The following is an 11,511-nucleotide window of genomic DNA, read 5'->3' as shown; positions in this document are numbered from 1 at the left end:
TCCTGTAGATTTCAGGTGCGTTCTAGTTTCAACTCAGTTAACAGGTGATCGTGTAATATGTAGAATAAGATGTTAAAGTGGGTTTTTTTTCCTGTTGGATATATTTCCACTGCAACCAATTGTTGATCTATTGTGGCGATATTAGGCAAGTATCAATGACATTGTTGACAAAAGTCATGATTTAAATTCGTAGATTTATTTATTTTACCGTAGAATGCATCTGAATGTAACTGGAAATTCTCAAATGAAATAAAATTTGCATGCAATAATCACATGTATTGTCTTTTTCTGCTCTCATGCAAATACCAAAAAACACCAATTTTTGATCTCAATAGTGCCGAAAGATAAACATTATTGTCTTCGTCAGAACCACCTTAGTTGCTTCATGCGTCTGCATGCGATCAACATAATGTAAACAAACAACACCCCACTTCCGACGGCTACGATCGACACCATTACTGCCTTCTTGTCAATTCCAACGTCTGCCGGTGGTTTCTGGCGACGCCGCCGATAGCATCTCCCTAGCTTTATCGTATAGTTCCCATCAAACGGGCATCCATCGTAATAATTACTATAGCTGATATTTTTGGAAGCCAGCTCGGACATAATCTCACCCATTCGGGGCCAGTCGATGTCGACGTTGAAGAGATGGGCTTCCTTGAGTTGGGGAGTAGCCTGTATTAGGTCGGATACGTTGATCGACGGAATAAAGTTGTACTGAAGGTTCAGGTATTCCAACGATGGTAGACTAATGTTGGCAAACTCAACCGATCTAACAACACTGTGAGAGCAATCCAAGTGTATCAAACTGCTGGGTATGTCATTCCAAGGAATCGTCGTAAAATGGTTGTACTGCAGATACAAATATTTAAGTTTCGTCAGCGTATTCAGCACTAGAGCTGGGATAGTTTTGATACGATTGGTCCTCAAACTCAAGAATTCCAAGTTAACCAAACGTTTGACGAAATGCATGTCGTCTAACGTGTTGGACGACAGATCAAGATAGGTAATTTTATAATTTTCTGCGCTTGATGTATCCACTGAAGCAATCCAGTTCCCGGTGAAATCCCCTAGCAGAAGTTCGGAAGGCAAGGCGATCGTCCTGAGAGCAACACCGATCATCTCGATGCTCGAGGGGCGATGCATAGCTTCGTACAAGTCCGGATCCATTGTGGCTACTTTGGAGTAGCCCTTCTTCGTGGACACTGATGATTTGATGATGAATTGCTGATAGCCTTTGGGAAAAGTGATGCCATCACCAGGATTGTAGGATACGTATTCAATTTTACACACTGAAGCAACCGGATATGGAAGACACTCGATGGCAAAAGTAGTTGAAACCAGAGATAAACACCTGGTACATGGATGGAATATCAGTTATCCTGCAATGCATAAAAATTGAGAATGATCGACTTACCAAATAAATATTTGTATATTATTTTGCAGCATCTTCCACCAGTTACGTTCCGGAGAGGTGCTAGAATAAGAATGAATGTGTTACTGCGGATGCCTTAAATTGAAGATAAGGCTTGATTATAGAAGGGAGCAGAAGTTCTCAAATTCATTGTTGATGTGCAATGATGGACATGATGCACATCCGATGGAGTGAGTAACTTTATTCGTTTTTGAATCACATTTTTTTATATTTGATCCAAATAAGATAGAATTAGTAAAAGTCTTCCTGTAAAATCCTTTAATTCCTGTAGGATGTAAAGTGCATCGTGTATGTAAAATATAGTTTGGTGGATTTTTGATTACAGCTGTTTGTATCCGAAGCTACATGAATCCATTTTTAAAACATATAGACTTCTTGGAGCAGAAGAAAAAAATAAAAATACTCATGATTAAGGCTAACTCATGAGGGCTAACTTAGTCAGGGATGCAATTGTCAATCTATTCCTGAAAAACTTTTTATCACTCCTTACCGGTAGATACACAAAGTGCGAAGTAACGCACATTTGGGAAACACTTGTCCATCTCTGAGATCATACAGCAGCAAACGCATCTTACGTTCTTGCTGGAATAATGCCGATCGACAAACAAAACAACACACACAAAACAGCTCTGAGTATTGAGGGATGCGGATGGTATGAGATTATATGATACTGTGGTGACCGTATTGCACAGCAATAACACAGACGCACAGATATTAAACAACTTGATGGTAAGGAATTCGGGACAAAATTTCTTCTCAAACGCAGGTATTCATTGTACAATGTTCTATCCCAAGGGTGTGTTATTGTAATTTCTAATACTTTTTAGAAAACTCTAGGATCTACGACTGCAGTTTTATTTTCTCTAGATATTAAAATTTATATGTAGGATTTTATTTTATCGTACAAATTGGGCCGAAAGGTCTCAGATTTTCTTGAAACTTTTTCCACAAGCAGGGCTCATGGATATATGAACAAAAAATATTGAGGAATATTCAGGGTCGCCTATTTTCCCGAAAAACCCAGGTGGAAATTTTTTGCTTTCCCCTGACACTAACTTTGAAAAATCATAACTGAAGAACGAAGCATCGTAGAAACAAAGTTTGTTTTAGAAAATTAAAGCAAATTTTCTCAGAAAACCAAAAAAAATATGAACTGGAAAAGTCTCCCACAAAATTTTCCACAGTTGAGAAAATTCGTAAAAAAGCCGAAAAAACTATGCCCGAACTCGTGGAAAATTTTCGAAACAAATATTTTTGAGAAGGTTATTTCATAAGCTTTAATCGCTGAAGTTTTTGGAATGCACTTTTTTTTCGTTTTTGAGTTATGGCCAATTTTGTTGAAAAATCCAAATGTGCCATAAAAGCCTTTTCTTTGAAAAATCATTACTCAAGAACGAAGCATCGAAGAAACAAAGTTTTTTAATGAAAATGAAAGCAAATTTTCTCAGGAATAAAAAGAAAATGAAGTGGAAAAAGTTTTCCACAAAATTTTTCACCGTTGCGAAAATTCATAAAGAAAAGCCGGAAAAACTATGTCCAAACTCGTGGAAAATTTTAAAAAAATATTTTTGGGAATGTAATTTTATAAGCTTTGATAGCTGAAATTTTTGGAATGTGCTTTTTTCTCGTTACTGAGTTATGGTCAATTATGTGAAAATGACCATGTTAGCCTATATTATATGGTCATTTCGCACAAAATTTGCCATAACTCCGGAACGAAAATTAAGTGCATTCCAAAAATTTCAGCTATCAAAGCTTATAAAATTACCTTTTCAATTTTTTTTTTCCACGAGTTCGGACATAGTTTTTCCAGCTTTCTCTATGAGTCTTCTCAACGGTGAAAAATTTTGTGGAAAACTTTTTCCATTTCATATTTTATTCTTGGATTTCTGAGAAAATTTGCTTTCACTTCGTTTCTACGATGCTTCGTTCTTGAGTTATGATTTTTCAAAGTAAGTAGTGTCAGGGAAAAACAAAAAAATTCCACCTGAGTTTTCCGGGAAAATAGGTGACCCTGAATTTTCCTCAATTATTTTTGTGCATACATCCATGAGCCCTGCCTGTGGAAAAAGTTTCATGAAAATCTGAGACCCTTCTGCCCAAACCCGTACGGTAATAAAAAAAATCCCCATGTGTAATACATGTAACACTACATAGACCAAATCATAAACACAAGAGGATATCATGCTCGGGCAAGTCACGAAAACTAAGGTTTATGAATGAGTTAAGGAGAGTTGAGAGATGTTGAGGATTAGCTGAGGACACTAAACTTCCTAGGGAATGAGAGACAATTAGTTCAAAGGACCGAGTCCAGTGCAGTGAACTTGAAGGATTTGTTTTATTCTGTTTCCTGATAATTCATACCGATTTTCAATATTTTATTAATTATGTTTGTAACTGATAAACATTGAGTCAAATCACTTCCGCTTATCATGGCGTCTTCGCTCTTAGGTCAGATCCACCGTAGTTTCTTCATATGTCTTATTGCAAACAAAAGAGTACATACACATAACACTCCAGATCCAATGGCTACAATCCAAAGTAGTACTTTCTTGGCAACCCTTACATAATACATCGATGGTGGTGGGGTGCATACTCCCAATATCACTGTATAACCTTTATCCAATGAACAAAACTGAAATAGATTACTAGTACTGATATTGTTCAGGGCCAACTCATCCATTAGCTTAGGCCATTCAATTTCGGTGTTATATAGATGGGCTTCCTTAAGTTTGGGAGCCGCCAGTAGCAAATCAGATACGTTGATCGATGAAAGCATATTGTACTGTAGGTTCAGGTATTCCAACGATGGTAAGCTGATGTCGGTGAACTCGGCCATCCTAACAACACTATGAGAGCAATCCAGGAACATGACGCTGTGAGGAATATCGTTCCAAGGAATCGCCGCGAACTGGTTGTATTGTAGATACAGATACTTCAGTTGCTTTAGCGGGGTCAGTGCTGAACGAGGAACGATTTTGATGCGGTTGCTTCGCAGGAACAGTGTTTCCATGTTGACCAAACGACTAACGAACTCTATGTTGTCCAACCAGTTGAACGACAGATCGAGGTAGGTAATTTGGAAGTTATCTTCATTAGATGTATTCACCGAAACAAGCCGGTTGTCGCTGAAATCACCCAACAATAGCTCGGGAGGCATATCTAGAGTGTTGATTCCCGTGTCACGCATTCTAACGCTCGACGGACGGTGCATGGCATCGTAGAGGTCATGATCAAAGATGCTTATATTGGATCTCTCTAGTTTCGAGGAAAGTGACGATTTGATCAGGAATTGTTGGTAACCTTTCGGAAAAGTTATTTTATCACCAGAATGGTAGGAAATGTACTCTATTCTGCACACTGAATCGACTGGATACGGAAGGCACTCGTAGTGAACAGCACTGGCAGCCGTGATGAAATACCTGAAATCGAGTTAGTCGATAAGGAGTGAAGATTACTTAAATATCCAACCACTTACCAAAATAGTATTTGCAGCCGTATCATCTTGAACCTGCTGCCTACTCTACTGCTCGAATTGCAATAATCTTGTGCACTATACCATCTCAAGTTTGTGATAATCCCTGTGTATGTCTCTCAATGTGAATGTTGTGGGACTGATTATGCTACAGCAGAGGTTTCCAAACGTCTCACGCAAACTTTCATATAGGGTAAATGTACCAATAGTGGTGCTATTAGTAGCTCCTTGTAGTAAAATAATTGAATAAAATTGATAATACCACAAAATAAAAAGTCTGAAAACGTTAATCGATAGTTTTTCACCTAAATTTGCTCGGAAAAATGTAAAAATCATTGTTTATTCAAGTTTTGGCTAATAAATAACTTGCACCAACTATAGGTACACGGTTCCTATTATGGAGGTAAAATTTAATATTGGTTCCTATAGAGGCGCATTCCATTGAATTCAAATGGGACCCACCACTATAGGAACACTACCACCACTATAGGTGCAAAGGAGCAAAAAAAAAATAAGGAAAATAATTGTTTAAAATAGGCTTTTCGGCAAATCCTGCACCCAAAACTAAATTAATGTTATTATTTAGGTATGATGCATCTATTAAAAATGTCATTTGCAAGCTTTTTGGTCGAAATAGTGCTAAACTGGCACTATTACCACTATTTGTACTACCTCCACTAAGGGAGCTTTTACCCTAATCGAACTTTTTACACTACATTTTGTAACTATTAGTTTTTGTAGTGAAATTATGAACAAAATTTTTAGGACAAGAACTTAGTATTGTTGAAAAAGAAGTGTATCGGAGATTAGTTGAAATTGTTCAGGATGCTTTATCTCCAAGCATGTTCTTTTCATTTCGGTTCTTCCATCAAATCTCCACAATATATTCAAGATTATATACTAAAGCGTTTATTTAAAGATATCTACAAAAAAATGCGAACGTTTTAAAGTTTCACTGCTACAACTAGGGAAACACTCCTTAATCATTCACTTTGGAAAGCTACCAACCAACGACAAATGTACCTACCTGTATGTATTGAAGATTACAGTTATTTTTAAGTGAACAACATATAGATAACATGATTGGAACAGGTGAAATTTTTATTTTTCAAAAAATATTCAACTTGCTTTAACATTTCGAAAAATGTATCGAAAATTCTCAAATGAAGTTTGAAAGATTCTATCATATCGCATACTTGTGGGATGGCTTACATTTAACTGTTGTATCTCCGGATTCAACGAACAAAAAGCAATGCAATTTTTGAGCTTTTTGAGCGTTTCTTACTTAATGTAGATTATAGCCCACAAATTATACAAATTTGGAAAGTTTATAGACATTTTTTGTATTTTTTGTTAGAAGTTAGCACGTATGAAACAAAAAAAAACGAATCAATCAGTGCCGAAATCGCTTGAATCACTCATTTGCAAAGAGTTACATTCACTTGCTACTATCTCAGTTCAGAAGCATGTCATCAAAAAATAATGTATGGATGAAATCAACCTTGTAGTTTTATCTGAAACTTTGCCGAATAACATTAAGGTCGCACACGCTTACGAAAGTCGTGAGCGAGCTGCGAAGGCAACTCTCCACGTCATGAATGTAAATTACATTCACGCCGTGGAGAGTTGTGTTTGCTGCCTTCTGTTGACTTAATTATTGATGCTACGCTGGTACATTGTTCTACGAAGTTTCAGGTAAAACAAAACTGAAAAAGTGTTCCATACATTGATTTTTGCTACGATGTTTCTGAAGTTAGTTAACAGCAAGTAAATGTAAGTGATTTCAAATGAATGATTCCATCCCTGATCATCACTCCCTTCCCCTTTCCCACCTTGACCAGTAACCTTATGAGGCAGGCACCATTGTTGCCTAAAAAAAGAAGATCATCAACACTCACACACTAAAGATGCCTGCTAGTCCCCGGCAGATATCTCATTGGTACCATGTGTCAGTGTAGCTGGTCTGGCGATACTGGAGTAGCATCCACGGGCGGTCAATCAATCTCAGCTCGAGCAGAATCAATGTTTTTAATATATCTTTTATACAACCAAGGTTTTAAACATTGGCTTTTGAACCTGAAGTCAAGCACAAAATTCGATTTTTTTTTTGGAAATCTGATATATTTACAGTCGAAAACAAGCTCCACTGCACTTATAAAACTACAATGTTTATTAACATGTACGTGTATCTTATCTATTAATAGTAATGTATAACCTTTCAGTTTTTTTTCAAAATTTTGAAGAGCTCGTAAGCACAGACAAAAGATGTTCTCCAAAAAATGTCAATCGAGTTATCTGAATTGATAATTAAATTGATAATCACAAAAGCAAATGAAAAAAAAATATTTCTAATTTCTGTATTAAGCATAAATGTAAAAAGAAGTTTGGGCTGGAACTTTAGCAGTTGTTTTTTTTCTATTATGAACATTCTATGAATAAACACTTTTTAAAATTACTTCAATGCAGATATCAATAAAAATACAAAATTCAAAACTGTTGTCTATTAAGGAAGTACTTGTATTCTCGATTTGCAAAGTTGTGTCCATCTTGAACAGCTCCAAAAGAAAACGTTGGAATTCACGCTAAAAAGCTTCCTAAACTTGTCATGTGAACGTGGATGTATTAAAATTCGTCACATTCTACATCTGAAATGTTTCGAGTGTGATAGCGATTTTTCAATTTTGAATTATGAAGGAAATATTAAGTGAGTAAAACTGCAGAAGTAGCGTTACAATCGAGAATGTGTCTATTGTCAACACTGACCTTGACAATAATTGTTCGATTATTAAGAAACATGACTAAATTATTGAGATATCGCATTAAAGTTCTTCTTGTGACACACTTCAAATTCATAAGCTGCATTGCTATCCCATCTTGCTTAAATAGCATCATCAATCACAATTACATATGCTCGTAACGCCTTCGGTGTGTTACAATCGCTCTAAAAACGAGCTTTGAGCTTTTTCGCAATACCGTAACCAAACTTCGCTCTTCTTTACCGAAACGTTTGTCAATTGCACCATCAACTGTGTAGAGCTTACATGCTGACGTTAGTATAAGATGCTTCGTACTAAAAATCAACGCTTCTCGAAAGCTTTCGTCGCTTTTCGCTCGCATGTGTTCTAACCTGACTGTGCTGACTTCCATGTTTTGGGGGATCAATCATGTATATTATTATTATTATAAATTTGATTTCCTGACATTGATGTATAGATGTCTTTGTTTGGAACTATTTGCTATCAAGACATTTGTTTCCACTAGAGTAATGCGGGGCAAAAGCTCACCGTGGGTCTTCCTCTGAGCCCTATTTAGAAACCCAAGCAAGCCTGTAGGGGAACAAAGTTCATAATGCCAAGATGGGGTAAAATGGCAAAACTCATAAAATCATTACTGTATGTGATTTGATCATTACTATAGATGAATGGTGTCAAGATATGTTTGCATAAAACATTCTTCTAGAAGCTAGACCTCTTGATTTCTCAATGAAAATTATCAACTTCCAGTTTTTCGTGATTGCAATTAAGGTTTTCTGGTGATTTTATAATCAGCCAAGTGTTTCCAAGTAGATTGAGGAGCAGATGGAGGCGCATGGTTGTTAACACCTACGCTACCCACCCATGTTAGGGGTCATTCAAATATGACGACCATCGTTTAGGGATGACAGAGGGGGGGGAAAGGAGGTCTGAAAAGCATTTTTCGGGACGGGCGTCCGCGTAATTTTTGAATGTTTTCATGAAGTGGCATCTTATCCCATGGTAGATGGCCTTTTTGCACCACTTCTGTTTTACGAATCAGTTTTAAAAATCGATAAAAATCTATGAAAATGCGAATATTTTTGTTGAAGTAGCAAGCAAATATTGTCAAGTTGCTGTTACCACTTTGAAAGCCTAACAAAATATTCTCATTTATTTATTATTGAAAACGATGAAAGTTTGCAAAATATCATCTTACCCCACCTTCCCCTATGGGTTCAACACATCAGCAGGTCAGTTATTATTAACCCTCTAATACCCAAATTTTTGATTTTGATCTAAATATCATTTTTCGTCATCTAAAATCGATTTAAACATGTTTTGGAAGATGTTTTTTTTAATTCTCGATTTCGTGAATTTCAGTTTTTGATTTTTCTGATTTTTATTTTTGAACATCTCCACAGTTTTATATTTTTCTTGGAAGCGTATTTGGGGTACGGATTTTTTGAGGTGAAAACATTTTGAGATTTTATGATTATTGTTGAAATATTTTTATTTCATTTTTTTTCATGGAAAGTTTTATTTTCCGTGTAATTTTAAAGAAAATTATTTTAGAGTGTATTTGATTCCCTTTAACTATAAAACTAGGATAGAATGATTTGGCAAAAATTTAAAATATGTTAATTGTAGCGATTTAATACGAAATAATCAATGATTTCTAGAAGGCGACTTAAAACATCAATTTTTCATTGATTTTTAAAAAACGTAAATACGTTTTAAAATACACCAAAAACCATTTTGAGATATACAAAATAGTCCTAAATATCAGCCAAAAATATAAAATGTTTGATTTTCCACGAAACAAAAATTACAAAAATGCTCAAACTATACCCCGTCTAAAGGCGGGGTATTGTATTAGAGGGTTAAGCATTAGCAGAGTTGTGTAAAAAAAGTTTTTTAAAAAAGATGTATTTTTTACCTTTTGGAATTACCATCTGTATTTACAAAAAAGGAAAATCTCATAATCTCCAGATGTCGGAGAATCAGTAATCCATAGTAGTTCGAGAGGTGCACTCAAATAAACAAAAAAAAAAAACTACCAGTGTTTCAACAACATGTTTAAAGCCTTGTAATGTTGCTCTATCTTTTTAAATAAGCGATTTAAAATGCATTTAGTAAATAATTTAGGTTTCGGAGAATCCGAAATTGGCGCGAAAGTGACCGGCAAGAGCAAGAGGGTAGGAGGCGAAACAAAATCCGATATAAGTGAACCGGTAGATTTGAAAAGTGCGCCAACGATCGAACTCAACCACTGGATGGATGACGTGCGACTATGTTCAACACATTCTAACTCACGATTGAACGTAGTGATTATCTATCCTTCGAAAAAGGCTCAATACATGTAGCCGAAACGTCAGGTGTAGAGGATAAATCCGTTTATGATTACGCGAAGACTGGAAGCCGAAAATCCCCGTAACATAACCACAATCACAGTCGATCCCCATACATTTATTAACCCTAAAAGGGATACCTTCATGGTCTCAGTTTCGTCACCTCGCTGAGTATGTTCCATCAAAGACGAGCTCTGAAAGGCGCATGGGGTCCAATGGACCCCAGGTATCCCTTTTAGGGTTAATACCTACAAAATACCGATATAAGCTATTTTGAGTACAAGGATAACCGAGCAATACCTTGTCTTGGTATGATACCTGCTTTTGGTATCCTGCAGTTATGTGTCAGTTATTCATTCCTGCTCGGGTTGTTAGCTCTGGTAGTGTTGGGTCCTGGTATAGACCTCCCATTTTATACCACCCTTCCCACAACCTTCTAAGGCTGCTGGCAGTAAATGAGGGTCAGACAAATTGGTTAATTTCGAGCCCTGAAGAAGATCCCAACATCTGGATCGAAACGTTTGTAATGAGATGAGTATAACAATGCTTTTCTTTGTTTGAATGCCGGAATCCCTCGAGAAAGTAGTTAGTTTCCCACTCAAACGTTAACATCACTTTCTGTCGATTCAGGGCCTTCTGGAATTCTGCCTGTTTGTAAACTGCGCTATCTGTTAATGGTGTTGAGGTGCGTGGATGGATTACAGAAGGTCCCTAATCGACAGAAACTTGTTTGTTTGCAAAATGTTGAGGTCTTGATTTCTTTGGGAATTCCTTCTAAGGATAAATTCAAGAAATTTAGGAAAACTACCAGCAGCAAAAACTTCTGGAGGATACCTAGAAGAACCTTGAGGAACATTCCTAAGAGGAACTCATGAATGGTTCACAGAAGAAACTGTTGGAAGACTTCTAGAAAAATAACTACTGGGAATCGCCAAAAAAAACTTCTAAAATGGTTCTAAGAACAACCTCTTGGAGAGTCCCGGTACTACTACTAATTTCTTCAAGATTCCCAAACTCCCGAAGGGAAATAATGTCATGGATGGATTATACCAGAAACTCCAGCAGGAATCTCAGAAGGAACTCGTGGAGAAATCATAGATGGACCTTCTAGCAAAGTTTCTGGACGACCAAATGGATTTCATGAAAGAATGCGAGAAAAATATACTTAATTTTTATCACAAAATGAGCTCCTGATGGACTTTGAGATAATCTTTCATAGAAATCCCTGGAAGAACTTCTGGACGAACATCAGAAAAATTCATGGAGTAATGTCTGGAAGAATTTCTGAAGAAATTAAACAAAAAATGTATGGAACTATTTTCTTACGAACACCCCAAAGGAATCATGCTTTGACTTTTTTGCAACCTTGCGAATTATGTCATTAATAAAAAATGATAATTTTTCATTTCATAGGAAAATTGAAGAAATCACGTAGAAACAATAACAATATGGCATTACAGTCTTCAGTCAAAAGATACATAATAACATACTGTAAAAGTGTTCAGAACATCAGAAGCC

General features: G+C 36.3%; 2 protein-coding genes across 2 annotated transcripts; both read right to left on the bottom strand.

Moving 5' to 3' along the window:
• Positions 1-261: 261 nt before the first annotated feature.
• On the bottom strand, positions 262-1,531 carry LOC109621424 (leucine-rich repeat-containing G-protein coupled receptor 4-like). The gene is made up of 2 exons (XM_062860811.1): positions 1,418-1,531; positions 262-1,354 (listed from the first exon to the last, which is right to left on the bottom strand). The coding sequence occupies exons 1-2, from the start codon at positions 1,447-1,449 to the stop codon at positions 364-366; spliced, it is 1,023 nt and encodes a 340-aa protein (XP_062716795.1). The 5' UTR covers positions 1,450-1,531; the 3' UTR covers positions 262-363.
• Positions 1,532-3,880: 2,349 nt separating this feature from the next.
• Positions 3,881-5,078, bottom strand: LOC109621425 (uncharacterized). Its single transcript, XM_062860810.1, has 2 exons — positions 4,914-5,078; positions 3,881-4,857 (listed from the first exon to the last, which is right to left on the bottom strand). Exons 1-2 carry the CDS (start codon positions 4,937-4,939, stop codon positions 3,888-3,890), a joined length of 996 nt encoding a protein of 331 aa, XP_062716794.1. The 5' UTR covers positions 4,940-5,078; the 3' UTR covers positions 3,881-3,887.
• Positions 5,079-11,511: the final 6,433 nt, after the last annotated feature.

This window comes from Aedes albopictus, chromosome 3 (assembly GCF_035046485.1).
Source record: "Aedes albopictus strain Foshan chromosome 3, AalbF5, whole genome shotgun sequence".
NCBI classification, from domain to species: Eukaryota; Metazoa; Arthropoda; class Insecta; order Diptera; family Culicidae; genus Aedes; species Aedes albopictus.
Note: the sequence above shows the minus strand (reverse complement) of the source record. Positions and strands in the feature narration are given on the sequence as shown.

Coding starts and splice junctions, on each gene's coding strand:
- LOC109621424 (XM_062860811.1), bottom strand. CDS start 1,449: ATGCTGCAAAATAATATACAAATATTTATTTG. Junction 1,355..1,417: donor AATATACAAATATTTATTTG/GTAAGTCGATCA, acceptor TCCATGTACCAG/GTGTTTATCTCTGGTTTCAA.
- LOC109621425 (XM_062860810.1), bottom strand. CDS start 4,939: ATGATACGGCTGCAAATACTATTTTG. Junction 4,858..4,913: donor CGGCTGCAAATACTATTTTG/GTAAGTGGTTGG, acceptor ACTCGATTTCAG/GTATTTCATCACGGCTGCCA.